Source organism: Doryrhamphus excisus, chromosome 5, assembly GCF_030265055.1.
Source record: "Doryrhamphus excisus isolate RoL2022-K1 chromosome 5, RoL_Dexc_1.0, whole genome shotgun sequence".
NCBI classification, from domain to species: Eukaryota; Metazoa; Chordata; class Actinopteri; order Syngnathiformes; family Syngnathidae; genus Doryrhamphus; species Doryrhamphus excisus.
In genome coordinates, this window is record NC_080470.1 from 20,039,494 (window position 1) to 20,058,918 (window position 19,425).

A 19,425-nucleotide genomic window follows, 5' to 3' on the forward strand; every position below is an offset into this window, starting at 1 on the left:
TTACTTTTGATTAATGTTCATGTTAAAGGTTAATTAACTGTTAATAGTTATCCTCCCTATCCGTGTGGAAGTGGTAAGTTTTTGGCTATTTAAGTTTAAAGGAAATAACTTGGAGGCTACCGTTTAGGTCGCTGCCACTCTAGTTTGCGATTTAGCATGTGTCTCAAGACCCTGCAGTTGCGCAATATGTTGTAAATAAAAAGAGTATAAATGTGACTATAGTCGTGTTTTGTCATGTCTACATGGCTCTAATAATGCTTTGTTCATTTTAATCTGAAAAAAATAATTTGTCTACCCACCAACTATATGTGGTTTCTTAAGTTTTTATTATTTGCCGTTTTATTATTATTATTATATTTATTTATTACTGATTGATTGAATTTATTTATTCTTGATTTGTTTATTTTTCATCTTATTTTGTGCAGAAAAATAAAAATTAAGATATTTGAGAACAGTGGAATGTTTTATCAGCGCTTTTATTGTAGAAAATCGGAACCAAAGCACTGAAAAAGTTTGTATATTTTTCTGTTTTTAATAAATGCGTTTTTTTTTTTTTGGGAAAACCTGATGTGGCCCAATCTCACCCAGACCCCTAGCTCCAGTGGCCCCCCAAGTAAATTGAGTTTGAGACCCCTGATGTATACTGTCCCTGGGTAGGAGCGTTGCGTACTGTGTTGAAATCCACCTGAGTCTACATAGCATGAGTTACCACAGGAGACGGAGTGTAAAGGAGAAAGTCATGTCAGGTTCAGCCATGCTGACTGCTCGTCACCAACCACTTGGCAACATTTACACATCCAATCTGTCAACTTAATAGCGTCGATAACTTGGCACACGGTAATGTGCGCCATAGTTAAACACTCATAAAAGATTCTATTATCTAACTGGATTACGCAAGCAGATGGGGGTGGGGGCGTATACTGTATGCTGTCATTTGAGGGAATTTTCAGATGAGGAAAAAAATCAAAATACATCTGGACCAAATCCTCCATATTGTGATTTTAATATCCGAGAATGATATCCTGTTAAGTGTGAGCAGATGTTGTTATCATAGCGATGTGGTCCCTGACACATGGACCAGCTCCGTCTTTATAAGAACGTAGCAAGGCTAGGACTCGTACTTTCAGGTCACGAACAAGGAATGGGGTGGATGTGGTCACTGTACGTGATGTCATCTCTCATTGTCGCCCATTCCTCTCACCTTCCCTGTCTGTATGCACCCTCGCTCATCCACTTTCTCGCCTTCCCTCGTTCAGGAACCAGTCCACCACTTTCTACCGGGCTTTCCGGCCCAGCAGATTACCAGGGTCAAAGCCAGGGCGTGCGTGCAGCTCACTATCTATTCAGTTCACCCATGCTCTCCCCTCCAATAACTCTACTATTCATCACTGTGATATCTATGGTATCCAAAGGTGTCATTTACTAGCAAGTAATTGGGTAATTGGGCTTCTTTGACAATGTGAGAAGACGTGAAGGTATCATGACACCACTCTGGATTATGCCATGTGTTTGTTGATTGACAGTCTCTCATTGCTCAATAGTAGGAGCCGCCTGATTATACCTTAGAGCAGGGGTCTCAAACTCAATTTACTTGGGGGCCACTGGAGCTAGGGTCTGGGCGAGACTGGGCCGCATCAGGTTTTCCAGAAAAAAAAACCCCAAAAAAAACGCATTCATTAAAAACAGACAAATAACAACAAATAAACTCTGATAAAAAGCTCTGATAAAACATTCCACTGTTCTCAAATATCTTATTTTTTTTCTACACAAAATAAGATGAAAAATGAATAAACAAATCAAGAATAAAGAAAATCAATCAATCAGTAATAAATAAATATAATAATAATAATAAAACGGCAAATAATAAAAACTTAAGAAACCACATATAGTTGGTGGGTAGACAAATTATTTTTTTCAGACTAAAATGAACAAAGCATTATTAGAGCCCTGTAGACATGACAAAACACGACTATAGTCACATTTATACTCTTTATTTACAACATATTGCGCAACTGCAGGGTCTTGAGACACATGCTAACTCACAAACTAGAGACCTAGCGACCTAAACGGTAGCCTTGAAGTTATTTCCTTTAAACTTAAATAGCCAAAAACTTACCACTTCCACACGGATAGGGAGGATAACTATTAACAGTTATTTAACCTTTAACATGAACATTAATCAAACGTAATAATTTTTTCTGGGTACATGATACCATACATACAGCATCCATATCAAACTTGCGCGGGCCGCACTAACATTAAACTTTCATATCAAGGCGGGGGCCTCAAACTAGTGCCCTGCGGGCCACCTTTGGCCCGCGGGCCACGTGTTTGAGACCCCTGCCTTGGAGAATAATGGCTAGCAGTTAACATCCTAGAAATGGATGATCGGGCTGATGAATTGGTCTTAATTGAAATAGACTCGTACACAATTAATTTGTGATCAATGTAGGAATTTATTTTGAATACACCGTTACCACAGTGAAGCCATAAAATTTGAACTGGAAGTGGTGAATGACACTGACTCTTTAGAATGACTCGACCAAACATTAGGGCAGTCATGGTGAATTGCACGTTATATTTTTGAAATCTAATGCATAAGCCCACACAAGCCGAGAAAACGAGAAAAATGTTGGTGGTGGTTGTGTCAGCTTATTCATTCTGTCTCAAACTGAAATATTCCCACACTGGGCTGTGGAATTCACCTTAAAAAACCAACATTCATCTTAGCGACTGCTGCTTGGGTAGTAGCTAGCATCTAGTAGCTAGTAGCCCCGTGTCCACAAAGAAGCTGGATGAGATGACAGCCCACTCTCCCCATTTATTCCACTTATAGAACCAATACACACAGAGTGAATCTCTAGTCATCCAGCCTGTGTGTCACAAGGGAACGAGGAAACACCCATTCATGCACATCTTTTTTAATCATTCGATTAATCGATTACGTGACAGGCCTAACTGCACAGGCTGATTAGTTCATAGCTAGCTGCCAAATCACATCATTTGTGTCACTGAAGAACGATGGCACTCTTGTAAACATCATGCAGTGACACTCTTGGCAGCTCGTCAGTCCTCAAGTGATAACGTTTCGTCAGTCACGAGTGGCTGCTTCTCCGATTTCTCTTTCTCTGTCGTGGCCAGCCAAGAAGAGGTCTCAGCGCTTTGAAAGAGCAGATCGTATTGAAATAACATCACCAGGGTTGCGTTATATCATGGATTTCTTCTCTGAACCCAGGCACTTATGTTCTGAAAGGACAAAGCCGCTTATTGCCGGAGTTGCATTCCTGACCCTTTGGCTCTGCCGGTGTGCCATCATAAGCTGCGGCCTTCTTGCGTCACGCCGGCAGCTCCGTCCTCACCTGGAGGTGTTGGGTGGCCGTACGTTGTCGGGGGGGGGGGGGGGGGGGGTGCAGCCTCCAGGGATATTATGAATGGCACTAGTCATTCATAACATTTACCGCTTTATGTAAGTTGTTGATAAGGAAGGAGGAAGAAAGAAGTGCGCACCAGCTGACTTGTGGACTGCTGCCAATTGTTGACGTTTACATAGCTATGTGATATGCCGTTCCTGTCACTGACTTCCTGTCCGGGCATGGTTTCCATCACAAATAGACCGAGCACATATTTCCATCACACATATAGAGTGGAAAACACCTCCAGGAGGCTTGATCACCCGACAGGATTGCTTATGAGGGGGGTTTATACGTCATAATTGTCACATTTGTCCAGCCAGCCATCCATTCTAGCAAATCTTTGGCCACCCCATGCACTTAAAATGTCTCCTTGTGGAGCATGGAACAACAGGCTTTCGTTTTAACTTGGGATTGACGTCTGAGTCTTTGTGAAATGGAAGTGTGGCCTGCAGGCTTTTTGATTAACATTCATTCATTCATTTTCTACCGCTTATCCTCACGAGGGTCGCGGGGGTGCTGGAGCCTATCCCAGCTGTCTTCGGGCGAGAGGCGGGGTACACCCTGGACTGGTCGCCAGCCAATCACAGGGCACATATAGACAAACAACCATTCACACTCACATTCATACCTATGGACAATTTGGAGTCACCAATTAACCTAGCATGTTTTTGGAATGTGGGAGGAAACCGGAGTACCCGGAGAAAACCCACGCATGCACGGGGAGAACATGAAAACTCCACACAGAGATGGCCGAGGGTGGAATTGAACCCTGGTCTCCTAGCTGTGAGGTCTGAGCGCTAACCACTCGACCACCGTGCTGCCCTCTTGATTAACAGTTCTTTATTTAAACGCTGTCCAACTCATGGCAGGCAAAGGATCTTGTTCCATAAACCTCCTGTAAGTCATCTCTGCAAGGATGGTCTTGCAAAATGTGAGGCGTGGAAGGGGGCGGTCTGTCAGGGTCTTTTAAGCTTGATGTGATTTTGGGTTAAGTAAAAAATAAAAGTAAAACCTTCTCTTACGAAAACCTCATTATACGAAAAATTCAGAAAACGAAACTGGCTTTGAATAAATGTCCGAAAGGCGTTGTGGTGCCCTCCCATTGGCTAGCTGGATTATCTCCCAGAATCCATAGCAATGCCAAGTCACAAATTGACTGGAAATTCATTAATTCTCTAGTTTTTGTACTGTGAAAATAACCATAGGCCCTTAGTTAGGTACACTAATATTAACTAATTCTAATTCATTTGTGTACATGTACATGATTATGTTGCCATTTGGTAAGAGTATTTATACTTTATATGACTGTTGGGTTGTCTCATAATACGAAAGCCCCTCCGGAATAAATTAATTTAGCATCTGGGAGTATCGTCCCTGCTCATGTACCGCTGTGGATAACATTCTATCCAGCAGTATCACCCGTTTATGTAATACCCGATGAGGCTTTCATGTGTGAAATACTTTCTTTGGCACACATTCTCTGGAATCACATTCTTGCGTGAAAATGAAGACACGGAAGACCCAACCCTCTTCAGTTAGTTGCATCATTTTGAACAGATTACAGGCCTTGAGGTACACCCCTTTGTACCTTGTGCCAAACTCCTGATCCCACACCTTACAGGACCTTTTCAGTTGCTCGGAGGAACCCATGAAGCCCCCCATCTTAACCGTCCCCCAAAATATAAGCACTTACATAACAGACTGCTGGCCTGAAAGATCTCACTGTTTTGGAAACATCTCATCTACTTTATCTGTTTCACCTGGGAAGGTTCCTCAGCACGCACGGCCCCTGACGGTGTCCTCTTGCTTCATAACCAGTCAGAAAACTGGAGCGTGTTTACTCCTCAGTTGGTTTGCAAACGCCAATAAATCTGGCGTCTTAGCCTTCCATTTAACTTTTTCCCCATTATGATGGACTGTTTTTGAAATAAATGCATATTTCTGCGATTTCCACATGTGAGAGCGGCGCATGTATGCTGTGTTTTTGCTCTGGTTTGACATGATAAACATGCTAGTTTTAGGTAAAGGGCCATTCGGACAGTGCTAATGACTTTAGACCGGTGGTCTCAAACACGCGGCCCGTGGGCCAAATGTGGCCCGCAGGACACTAGTTTGAGGCCCCTGCCTTGATATGAAAGTTTAATGTTAGTGCGTCCCGCGCAAGTTTGACATGAATGCTGTATGGTATCATGTACCCAGAAATAATTATTACGTTTGATTAATGTTCATGTTAAAGGTTAAATAACTGTTAATAGTTATCCTCCCTATCCGTGGGGAAGTGGTAAGTTTTTGGCTATTTAAGTTGAAAGTAAATAACTTGAAGGCTACCGTTTAGGTCGCTAGATCTCTAGTTTGCAAGTTAGCATGTGTCTCAAGACCCTGCAGTTGCACAATATGTTGTAAATAAAAAGAGTATAAATGTGACTATAGTCGTGTTTTGTCATGTCTACAGGGCTCTAATAATGCTTTGTTAATTTTAATCTGAAAAAAAATTATTTGTCTACCCACCAACTATATGTGGTTTCTTAAGTTTTTATTATTATTAGTATATTTATTTATTACTGATTGATTGATTTTCTTTATTCTTGATTTGTTTATTTATTTTTCATCTTATTTTGTGCAGAAAAATAAAAAGTAAGATGTTTGAGAACAGTGGAATGTTTTATCAGAGCTTTTATTGTAGAAAATCGGAACCAACGCATTTTTAATAAATGCGTTTTTTTTTTTTTTTTGGAAAACCTGATGCGGGCCAGCCTTGCCCAGACCCTAGCTCCAGTGGCCCCCAGGTAAATTGAGTTTGAGACCCCTGCTTTAGACTGAAGACCCCTGCTGGCTTTGCAAATGGAGCTTGGTGGTCACCAACAGGCAACGTGCCATGTCTTGGGGAGCCCCAGCGCTGGTGTGGCAGCGCTAAGCTCATGTTCCTACCGGGTGTTGTAAACATTCCTGTCCCGGGACGAGGGGTCTGAAATAACAAGACCTCTCGTAATCCATTTAACATGACGACTCCAGCTCATCCGCATTCTCAGAAATGTTGATTTTCATCAAATAGTTGACTAATTAAGGACTTTAATTCCTTCTCATGCCCCCTCGTCCCGTGTCCTTTGGGAGGATGTCCTATGAGGCGTACAGACAGTTTGTGGGCCTGAGCTGTTTATGTACATGTCTGGAGGTTATGTAAGAATGTGGGACAGTTCCTTCAGTGTGTGTCGGAGGAAACGTTGGGGGCAGTCGACACACCTGCTAACAAAAGTCCTCACTCTTACAAGTCATATTTTGTTTGGTGTCTATTGTCTGAGCTTTGACCACCTCGTTGGTAGACAACACATCCGACAATTCCAACCGTCGGAGGCTTATTAATGTACTCCCAGCATCCTGCAATTGTTGGTGTTCAGCTCATGGTATAGCCAGCACAGCCAAGTTTATTTATTCTATCCAAACTGTGGCCTGGGGGCCACTTGTGGTCCACAGCTGTTTTTTTATTGGCTCAGGGCACATACTAAAAACATAAGAAGGTAAACATCACCCCTGTGGGGTGTCACCCGAGAACCTGCTGATGACTCGCCAAACCTGGCTTGGTTGCTTCATGATCCGTATCAGCCATTATTTTAGTACCCTGTGTCGGTAGTGGTAGTAGTACTGTATGTCTGTTGTGGTAGTAGTACTGTATGTCTGAACTTTCCCCTTGTTTGACTAATAAAGGCATAACTTACCTTATCTTATCTCTTAGTTGTAGCAGCTAACGCTCCAAAAAGGCCCTCTCATTCATTACTATTGACATGTTTTTCTTCAAAAGCTTGCCAGGTGTTCTGACAACATTTTGTCTTTATTTATTTTCAACAGGGATGTCCAAAGTGTGGCCTGGGGGCAATTTAAAGCTTGTGGCAATGTTTTTATTAGCCCTTGGCCATTTCTAAAACTACACTTAAACAAGAACTTAAACAAAAAGCTCAACAAAAGCAAAAAAAAGAGCAGTAATTTTACAGCAGGGGTCTCAATTTACTTGGGGGCCAGTGGAGCTCGGGTCTGGGTGAGACTGGGCCGCATCAGGTTTCCCCCCCCAAAAAAACGCATTTATTAAAAACAAAATTTTTTTAAAAAACTTCTCTTTGGTTCCAATTTTCTACAAGAAAAGCTCTGATAAAACATTCCACTGTTACTTTTATCTTGTTAGTAACAGTTACTGTTACCACTGTTACTTATCGCAATCTTACTTTTTATTTTTCTACACAAAATAAGATGAAAAATAAATGAACAAATCAAGAATAAAGGAAATCAATCAATCAGTAATAAATAAATATAATAATAATAATAATAAAATGGCAAATAATAAAAACTTAAGAAACCACATATAGTTGGTGGGTAGACAAATTGTTTTTTCAGATTAAAATGAACAAAGCATTATTCGAGCCCTGTAGACATGACAAAACACGACTATAGTCACATTTATACTCTTTTTATTTACAACATTTTGCGCCACTGCAGGGTCTTCAGACACATGCTAACTCGCAAACTAGAGCGCTAGCGACGTAAACGGTAGCCTTAAAGTTATTTCCTTTCAACTTAAATAGCCAAAAACTTACCACTTCCACACGGATAGGGAGGATAACTATTAACAGTTATTTAACCTTTAACATGAACATTAATCAAACATAATTTTTTCTGGGTACATGATACCATACAGCATCCATATCAAACATTAAACTGTCATATCAAGGCGGGGGCCTCAAACTAGTGTCCTGCGGGCCACATCTGGCCCGCGGGCCGCGTGTTTGAGACCCCTGTTTTACAGGAATAAAGACAAAATATCAAGAGAGGAAAGTTGAAAAAAAGAAAGAGAAAAAAATGAAAAGGAAAAAGTTGTAATATGAGAAACAAACAAAACAAAGTTACAAAATATTATGTTGGGGGTGCAAAGTTATAATGTGATAACAAAAACAAAATATGATGTGAATAAAGTTTTAAAATTACAGGAAAAAAAAGATAAAAATATTCCAGAAAAAATGTACAAGATAGTTGAGATATTTGTAAAAATATATATATTTTAACCCCCCCTCCCAAATGTAATAATCTTTTTTCACCTCCAGCATATCACAAAACTGGGATTTGGGCTGGTTTTTTTCTTTACATGTAAAAATGTCTCAGCATATCTACATCGGTTGGATTAAGAAATGGGTAAGTGCCCCCCTCCCATGTCCATCGGTGGGAAAGGTTAGGGCAGCCCTGATCAAAAATACTTCCATGTGACAGTGGAAGCAATGCTGACATCATCTGGCCATCCAGGCAAACTACATGTAGAAAGGCAGCGCCATGCAGGGCCTTTCCACCATCGCTCTGGGCACATGAAGAAGATCAGCGCTGAATCATCAGCTTCACTCTTGTTTTGAAAGCCAGTCACTGTGGGGGGTGTGAACACCGAAAGGCTGAGGGCTCATTTATTCAGCTGCCTCCCCCCCGACCCCACCCCACAGGGAATATTTGTATGCTTTGGGACGGGGACGTGTGCCGGTGCATCTGTGGCCTAGTGGAGAGATGATTGCTTTATGGGGGGTCATGTGACGTATGTGTCTAGCGTGTACGTGTGCAGCATACCTGAAGTCTGTTTCCGTGTTTACAGTCGAAACGGCAAAGATGGAGAACAACTTCACAACCTCGATGAAACTTGTTGCCTGCCTGGACACCCTACGGGTCCCCGGTGCGGGACCTTGTTGTGCGGTGTCACAGATGTCTGACTGTAGCGGCATCGACCTCAGGGCTGGAGGGTGGGTGGGGTGCAGAGATGGAATGTACGTTGAGAGGATGCGTGTGTGAGGCTCGTGTCGGGGTCAGCGCAGCAAGTGGTCCTTATATAAACCCCCACATGTCCTCCCTCTTGAATCAAATGTACGCTTTATTTTGTTTTCCTTGGACTAGGGAGCGCAACAAATGACATGAGGGGGTTTTGCTGGCTTCAGCCATGGAGAATTCTCTTGCTACAAAACAAAACAGGCCTTTTGTGCTCCTTTTTAGGAGCAAAACGTCTTTGCTTTATTTATGCCCCCTTGCCCCCCCCCCCCCCCCCCCCCCCTCCCGTCAGCATGTCCACATGCATCAGCGCTTTCAAAACATTTCATCGTCAGGTGACAAAGAAAATGGGACACCCCCTGTCATGTTATAGTCATATACGGCCCTTTGTATGGGGTTGTGGATTCCTATGGAGCAGCTGCACAGGAAGCTTTCTAGATCTTCCAGACTGCACCCCCTTCCTGCCAAAATGAGCTGTAATTTACTGCACCTACGGCCAGTCAATCAGGAACTCCAACCACTTCTGCCTGACGCTTGCCGAAATTAAACGAAATCAGCTAGCAGCTCGCTGTGACTCAAGCGGGCATGCCCTTATAATGAGGTCAGTGGAACTGCTTTCAGGGCTCATTTCCGAAAGCGCCATTATCTGCCGCGCTGGCATGGTTTAAGACAGGGGTCTCAAATTCAATTTACTTGGGGGCCACTGGAGCTCGGGTCTGGGTGAGACTGGGCCGCATCAGGTTTTCCAAAAAAAAACCACATTTATTAAAAACAAAAAAACTTCGCTTTGGTTCCAATTTTCTACAAGAAAAGCTCTGATAAAACATTCCACTGTTCTCAAATATCTTACTTTTTATTTTTCTACACAAAATAAGATGAAAAACAAATAAATCAAGAATAAAGAAAATCAATCAGTAATAAATAAATAAATATAATAATAATAATAAAACAGCAAATAATAAAAACTTAAGAAACCACATATAGTTGGTGGGTAGACAAATTATTTTTTTCAGATTAAAATGAACAAAGCATTATTAGAGCCCTGTAGACATGACAAAACACGACTATAGTCACATTTATACTCTTTTTATTTACAACATATTGCGCAACTGCAGGGTCTTGAGACACATGCTAACTCGCAAACTAGAGAGCTAGCGACCTAAACGGTAGCCTTCAAGTTATTTCCTTTAAACTTAAATAGCCAAAAACTTACCACTTCCACACGGATAGGGAGGATAGCTATTAACAGTTATTTAACCTTTAACATGAACATTAATCAAAGGTAATAATTTTTTTCTGGGTACATGATACCATACAGCATCCATATCAAACTTGCGCGGGCCGCACTAACATTAAACTTTCATATCAAGGCGGAGGCCTCAAACTAGTGTCCGCGTGTTTGAGACCCCTGGTTTAAGACGCGAATACAACATTGTAACAACATTTCTAGGTCAGAAAAGAAGGCAAGCATGAAGGTACTGCCAATGGACCCCAGGCCGCACTTTGGACACCCATGAACGAGCCGCTTCTTTTGCAGTCCCGGCATCACAAGGAGATGATACAGTTTGTGCCTCAGGAGTTCATGTCAGGCCGGCAAAGACTAATGTGAAGTGTTTGACAGGCGGGAGTGTTTGGAGGCGGGGGCGGCTCCTGGCTCCGCCCCCCCCCCCCCCCGCTCGCCTCCCTTGTGAGCCTTTTAAAGGCGTCCCTGTCGGTGCCGTGCGTGTTTTTTGGATACACAGCAGAGCAGTGGCTGGTGCTTTGGTAAAGTAACACTGGAAGAGCCGCCAAGATGCGCTGCAGAATGAGCTACAGTTTGCCCTGCTCGCCGGGATCCTCCCCCACCTACTCCGGACGCCTGATGGCCTACCGGGCGAGATGCGGCAGGTCGATAAGCGTTCTTCGTTCCTGACTTTGCTTCACTTGCATGTGACGTCTGGGAGTTTGTGTTGCCGTTCTTCTTTTTACGTGGCGCTCCGTGCGTGTGTGTACGTGCAGGACGTGAGCTGGTCTTGCCGTGGATGCCCCCCCCCCCACCCCCCTCATTGACGTGAGCAGGGTAGACATGTTTTGTAACTGCTGATAACTAGCATCAACCTGCCGTGTTATCTCTGAACAGGGCAACATATGCAAGCGCTTTTAATATAAAATACACTAAAACTGCTTCACCAGCGCCCCCTAGCGGCCACTCTCCCTTCCTGTCCGTACCGGGCTCTCTCTACATGAATGAGACCAGTCTTAAGCTAATGGAGCAGAAACACGTGACTGTTTTTGGGCAAATTTTCCTCCTTTTTTTCCCCTTTCTAGCCTTTTCTACAACCAACCATCCATCCATAATTAAATAACCATTATAAGAACTTAATTAGTGTCTTTGTTTGAATTGAACTCCTGAAATAACATGTTTGATATTTTTAGTATTTATTTTTATAATATATATATTATAATGTAATTGTGTATTTATTTTAATTTGTATTTGTCTACGTTGTAGTTTGAGGAGCTACACTGTTTTTATTTTGTTTTCCTCTTGTGGCAAGAATGTGTGTGTGTGTGTTTTCACTATCATGGCAGTACCTTCATGCTTGCCTTTCACAATCATTCGTCTCCTGTCAAAGCAAAATGTAAGCAATGTAAGTCATGCTAGTTATTAGAGTGTTATTAGTAGATATTTTTTAGTCGTATAAAGCGTTGCCTCATTCATGACTTGATGTGGGAGGGGGGGGGGAGTCATGTTTGGTTTGCTGGTGTTCTCATGGCAATAACCACAATGCATGACTTTGTGTCCACCGCCCGTTTAGTCACTGCGGCCGGGGGCCGATGATGCCAAAGACCAAAGACCCTTTTCTCATGTGTTGTTTTTCCTCCACAGTGCGTCCGGTGCCAGCGTGGTGGCCATCGATAACAAGATCGAGCAGGCCATGGTGAGTCCGACTCTCGACTTTGGCCTTTCTGGAAGGTTAGCTTGGGGAAGGACGAAGCATATGACGGTAATATAGTCTCAATACGATGACCAGAAGAAAAGACGAACAGAATGGCAAAGATCCGGCAAATGTCACAGTCTAACAGGAAAAGACATCATATTCTACAGGAATACACTTGTTATTTTGTTATTATTTATATTGTGGACTAATTATCTCATTTTAGTAGCATAGACTTGAAATATTCAAGGAAAAATAGCACTTTTTTTTAATGAGAAATAAACACAACCAAAACTTTAGGTTAGGGAGAAAAGTCATAATGTTATGGGAATAAACTCATAATGTTATGGGAATAAACTTATAATGTTATGGGAATAAAGTTGTAATGTTATGGGAATAAAGTCGTAATGTTATGGGAATAAAGACGTAATGTTATGGGAATAAAGACGTAATGTTATGGGGAAAAAGACGTAATGTTATGGGGAAAAAGACGTAATGTTATGGGGAAAAAGACGTAATGTTATGGGGGAAAAGACGTAATGTTATGGGGGAAAAGACGTAATGTTATGGGAATAAAGTCGTAACGTTATGGGAATAAATTTATAATGTAATGGGAATAAACTTATAATATTATGGGAATACATTTGTAACGTTATGGGAATAAAGTTGCAATGTTATGGGAATAAAGTTGCAATGTTATGGGAATAAAGCCGCAATGTTATGGGAATAAAGTCGTAACGTTATGGGAATAAACTTATAATGTTATGGGAATAAAGTTGTAACGTTATGGGAATAAAGTCGTAACGTTATGGGAATAAGGTCGCAATGTTATGGGAATAAGGTCGCAACGTTACGGGATTTTTTTCCCATTCACAATCCTTATGTAGACTTTGTAGTCCCCCTATGCTAATTCTATGCTAATGCTAACGAGCGCTGTGTCGTGCTTGTAGGACCTGGTGAAGAGCCACCTGATGTACGCCGTCCGCGAGGAGGTGGAGGTGCTGAAGGAGCAGATCAAGGAGCTTTACGAGAGGAACTCCATGTTGGAGCGCGAGAACGCCGTGCTCAAGTCGCTGGCCAACTCGGAGCAGCTCACCCACCTCACCAGCCAGCTCAGCCGGGGCGGCAGCGGTGGGAGCAGCAGCAGCGCGTCGCCACCCCCGCCGGCGCCACCGCAGCACTCGGCCGTAACAAACAGCGGCGCCCCCTCGGTGCACCACGAGGGGAGCCAGATCGCCCACCATCAGCCCAACATCACCTCGGCATGATCCCTAACCCCCCCCTCACAGACACACACACCCACCCGTCCACTGTCAACAACAACGCTCCCTGTTCAACGGGCTCCATCTAAGGGAGAATAGAGAATAGACGCCGGCCCCACACGGTGTCTTATTCCGGCTGGAGTGGCTAGGCGGGGTGTCACCCGGCGTCCGGGAAGAGAGAGAGCGGTGTTTGTCGGCGTCATGGAAGGGAGGTGATATGCTGCAACAAGAAGTTTTGTTGTACTTTTCCCCCCCATCATACTTTCACCCTTCCTTACTTTTGATGACTATTTAGCATTTATTTATTTCAGGGCTGCTATTTTGTTTTCATAACGTCACGAACAAAACGTCTCTTTATTCTTATTCTTTGGACCCTGTGGCCTCTGGCAGCCCAGCAAGTACCAGGAGCAGTACTACAGCCCGCTGGAGTTGAATGTATATGTAGTCACGTATTCCCAGTACAGAAGGTATGTACAGTACAGGCTTGTCTTTGTCTCTGGGGGCGGGTGGGGGGAGGAAAAAAGCTGTGAAACATGGTTGGACCTATTCTAGAACCAAAGACGTAAAGCTGTGGAAGGCTCCTTTCCTTTTCCTTCCCTTCCTTTCCTTGCATGACGTGCATGCCCTACAATCCCATCCGTGCTTTCCATTGGGCGAGGGAGGCGGGAATGGGAAAGGAACAGGAAGTTGGAAAAGGAGCCGTTTTTTTTGTGTGTGTTTTGGTATACAAAGAAAGTTACACATTGTAGCGTTCCGATACGTCCTTACAAAATAAAAGCACCCTATACGTTATCCATGCGTGGTGCCGGAGAGAGAGCATATTATGGGATGTTCGCGTTCTGTCTTGCGTCACCTGCCCCCCCCCCCCCCCCCCCCCCCCCCCCCGGGTGTTTGTTTGTGGCTTCCAACCAAAGCAGATGCTTGGTGATTGTACAAGGTTAGCTTTTTATACAGCCGGCTTATTATTTCTAGCGGACGCCGTGTACTTGGATGCAAGTCATCACTGAGCCTTGGAGAAAAGATCTTAAGCACGTCCTTCTTAATGTGCTCTTCAGACCATTTTAGGGTTCGGACAATAAAAAAATGACTTTTATTAAGAACATTGGTGTCTTTTTTTAATTGACGCCGCTCGAAAGTAAGGCTGCCAAGTCACTTTACAAAAAGGTACATAACTACAGGAGGTACTGAGGAACTAGGGTACAATGCAATATAGTCCATATACGATGACCAGAAGAAAAGACAAGAGCAGAATGGCAAAGACGGGGCAAATGTCACAGTCTAACAAGAAAAGACATCAGATTGTACAGGAATACACTTGTCATTTTATGTGGACTAATTATTTCATTTTAGTAGCATAGACTTGAAATATTCAAGGAAAAATAAAATTTTTTTGATGAGAAACAAAACCAAAACTTTAGGTTGGGGAGAAAAGTCATAATGTTATGGGAATAAACGTATAATGTTATGGGAATAAACGTATAATGTTATGGGAATAAACTTATAATATTACAGGAATAAAGTTGTCATGTTATGGGAATAAACTTATAATGTTATGGGAATAAACTTATAATGTTACAGGAATAAAGTTGTCATGTTATGGGAATAAAATTATAACGTTATGGGAATAAAGTTGTAATGTTATGGGAATGAAATTGTAACGTTATGGGAATAAAATTGTAACGTTATGGGAATAAAGTTGAAACGTTATGGGAATAAAGTCGTACCGTTATGGGAATAAAGTCGTAACGTTATGGGAATAAAGTCGTAACGTTATGGGAATAAAGTCGTGACGTTATGGGAATAAAGTCGTGACGTTATGGGAATAAAGCCGTAACGTTATGGGAATAAAGCTGTAACGTTATGGGAATAAAGCCGTAACGTTATGGGAATAAAGTTGTAATGTTACGGGAATAAAGCCGTAACGTTATGGGAATAAAGTCATAACGTTATGGGAATAAAGTCATAACGTTATGGGAATAAAGTCAATGTTATGGGAATAAAGCTGTAACGTTATGGGAATAAAGCCGTAACGTTATGGGAATAAAATTATAACGTTATGGGAATAAAGTTGTAACGTTACATCGTTACGTACGCAACTACAGGAGGTACTGAGGAACTAGGGTACAATGCAGAGTAGTTACTGAGGAACTGTGTGCTATTGAAGATGACTATAGGGTTGTTATTTCATGTCTAGAGGGCTCTAATGATATTTAGAAAGTGGTAAGCGGTTGAATGTCTATGCTGTATGACAATATTCCATTTCTAAGGAATTCACCATTGATAGACGAGGGATTATTGTCCGAGAAAAAGTAGAACTTCTCCAAACAAACATCTATTTACCCAAACAATGTACTTTATATGTAAATATAGAACTATATTCATAATAAGGTCATAAATTCATATGTCATAGATGTGCTATTTTATTCTGAAAATCTCAGCATTGTCAGCGTATTGTTCCCGGGATGACCTGGACCCTGTGACTGGTCCGTGGTTTGTTTGCCAGCGTATCCGTGGAGATAATTGAGTATGCAGAGTTACATAATGCTGCACTTATGTCATCCGTCACACGGAGGATGATGATGTGCCAACTCCTATCTTTCATCTGCTTGATTTCCTTCTCATAAAAGACGCTCAACCACGTAACCCTGAGCGTGGAAAGACACCCAATGCCACGCGCCTGTCACGTGATGCTGCCGCCATCCACAGGAATTCCAGTGAAATCGTTGATCAGCTGATCAATAGACCATCACTCCTAAAATGACAAATAACTCTACACAGCAGAGGATGTTGTTTAGCACTTGAAAAATGGCTTCAGCCATTGATGCCAGTGTCTCCAGGAGACCATGGAGAACATTGGCTTGGAGCATGCTTGATGCCCGTGTCTCCAGGAGGCCATGGAGAACATTGGCTTGGCCCTGGTTCCAAAACAGCAGCCTGGTGAGTCACCAGCCATGCTCCCACATACTCGTTCATACTCGTTCATATGTCTTCATACTTTTTCATTTGTCTTCATACGCTTTCATACTCATTCATACATATTCATACTCGTTCATACACTTTCATACTCGTTCATTTGACTTCATACGCTTTCATACTCGTTCATACTCGTTCATTTGTCTTCATACGCTTTCATACTCGTTCATACTCATTCATACATATTCATACTCGTTCATACTCTTTCATTTGTCTTCTTCATACACTTTCATACTCGTTCATACGTCTTCATACACTTTTATACTCGTTCATACACGTTTATACTCTTTCATGCTCTTTAATACTCTAATACTCGTTAATACGTCTTCATACACGTTCATACATCTTCATACTCGTTACTACGTCTTCATACACGTTCATACATCTTCATACTCGTTCATACGTCTTTCATTTGTCTTCATACGCTTTCATACTCGTTCATACTCATTCATAAGTATTCATACTCGTTCATACTCTTTCATTTGTCTTCATACACTATACTCGTTCATACGTCTTCATACTCGTTCATACTCTTTCACGCTCTTTAATACTCTAATACTTGTTCATACGTCTTCATACACTTTCATACATCTTCATACTCGTTACTACGTCTTTCATACACGTTCATACTCGTTCATACGCTTTCATTTGTCTTCATACGCTTTCATACTCGTTCATACGTCTTCATACACTTTCATACTCGTTCATACTCTTTCATGCTCTTTAATACTCGTTCATACGTCTTTCATACACGTTCATACATTTTCATACTCGTTCATACTCTTTCATTTGTCTTCATACTCTTTCACACATGTTCATACCCTTTCATACGTCTTCATACTCGTTCATACACATTCATACTCGTTCATAGTTCTTCATACTCGTTCATATGCTTTCATATGTCTTAATACTTTTTCATACTCGTTCATACTCTTTCTTACTCTTTCATACACATTCATACTCTTTCAAACACATTCATACTCTTTCATACGCGTTCATACTCGTTCATACTCTTTAATTTGTCTCCATACTCGTTCATACTCTTTAATTTGTCTCCATACTCGTTCATACTCTTTCATACACATTTCATACTCTTTCACACTCGTTCATACTCTTTCATACGTCTTCATACTTTTTCATACTCGTTCTAACTCTTTCATACTGGTTCATACTCTTTCGTACGTCTTCATACTTTTTCATACTTGTCATAGTTTTCATACGTCTTCATACTTTTTTATACTCGTTCAAACTCTTTCATACTCGTTCATACTCTTTCATACTCATTCATACGTCTTCATACTCTTTCACAAACTTTCATACGTGTTCATACTCATTCAAACACTTTCATACAGTGTGGGAGTGTGTGTGTGTGCGTGCGCGTGCGTGTGAGTGTTGCGTCGTGGCGAAGGAGGTATGTGTTGTTCAGACATGAGTCCATGAGTCAGCGTGGCCACGCCAAGAAGGTTGGTGCAACACTTTCCCTCCTCACAACTCCATCATCTGCTAGCTAAACTAGTCTCTGCTACTACTGCTACTACGACCACTACTACGTCAACACGTAGTGCATTTCACCCAGTTGTGATAGAAAATACAAACAAGACTACTACTACATACTAATTCTTTATAGCTGATATTAGTTTCTATTTGACCCACTACTGTCTTTTGGGGTTGGGAGATACTGAAGATTTTGGTATCGCCCCGATACCAGGTAAAGACACATCATCGCCGATACCGTTTACCTTTTACGTGATATTTGCATGGATCCAGGGCGGCACGGCGGTCTAGTGGTTAGCGCGCAGACCTCACAGCTAGGAGACCAGGGTTCAATTCCACCCTCGGGCATCTCTGTGTGGAGTTTGCATGTTCTCCCCGTGCATGCGTGGGTTTTCTCCGGGTACTCCGGTTTCCTCCCACATTCCAAAAAACATGCTAGGTTAATTGGCCACTCCAAATTGTCCATAGGTATGAATGTGAGTGTGAATGGTTGTTTGTCTATATGTGCCCTGTGATTGGCTGGCGACCAGTCCAGGGTGTACCCCGCCTCTCGCCCGAAGACAGCTGGGATAGGCTCCAGCACCCTCTGCGACCCTCGTGAGGAAAAAGCGGTAGAAAATGAATGAATGCATGGATCCACCCACCTCTACCAGAAAGACTAGTTTATTGTCAGGGTGGGTGATACTGTGAATGTTGGTATCGGTTCAGGGCCAGCATCACCAATACCGATACCGATACTGGTACTTTTAACTTGGTGTTTGGGCTGATCCAGCCACACCTGCTGTACTACAAAGAGTAGTTTATTGTAGGGGTAGGGTGATACCCTACATTTTGATATCAATGTGAAGTAAATACATTGCCGATACCGCTACTGATACCACTACTACAGGTATTTGATAACAGCCACGATGTTGGTATCAATGAATATTTGTCTTTAGCTGACACCGAGCAAAAAAGGCACCTTGTTAGCTAGCAGCCTTATTAGCTAACATCCGTGGCATCATGCACTCCATGCCGCTGCTTTGATACATGTGGAGGCATACATATGGTGATGATATCAGAGAACTCTTCGTTCTTTTGCAGGACTACACGTGTACTGCATGCACGTTATGAAATATCCACTCCTGCTCAGCTTTCAGTCACCCGAACCACACCTCATCATTACCGTGACGGTGATGGATGTTTCTTCTAAGCATCCTGCTGTCGCCAAGGGCAAACTTTCCTTCTGTCGGTTGGCCAACTTGATGAAAGATGCCTGAAAAACAATGGCTTGCATGACAAGCTCATGCAATCATGTACTCTACATGTACAGTACGTACAGTACATGTACTGGCTAAGCTAATCATAGTCTATTCTACGTACAATATGTCTTATATGTAATCATTACAATAATACATCACATTTCCAAATTTGAAAAAAAATGTTTGCTGTATTATTAATAATAGGTTTTCAAGTATATGGTAAATTATTATTATTATTATACACAATAATAATTATTAAAATCTACAGTACATTTTAATTATTATCTAGTTATTCTTATTCATTATGACAACAATAATACAAATTAAAAATACAAAAAACAAA

At 42.0% G+C, this 19,425-nt stretch overlaps 1 protein-coding gene across 1 annotated transcript in view; it reads left to right on the forward strand.

The window, feature by feature from the left end:
* tsc22d2 (TSC22 domain family 2) overlaps window positions 1–14,166 on the forward strand; it is a 33,369-nt gene extending 19,203 nt beyond the window's left edge. The window contains exons 2-3 of the mRNA XM_058073380.1: window positions 12,064–12,115; window positions 13,063–14,166. Of these exons, the coding sequence (XP_057929363.1) occupies window positions 12,064–12,115; window positions 13,063–13,380 (370 nt within the window). The 3' untranslated portion in view covers window positions 13,381–14,166. The remainder of the gene's footprint in view (window positions 1–12,063; window positions 12,116–13,062) is intronic.
* Window positions 14,167–19,425: the final 5,259 nt, after the last annotated feature.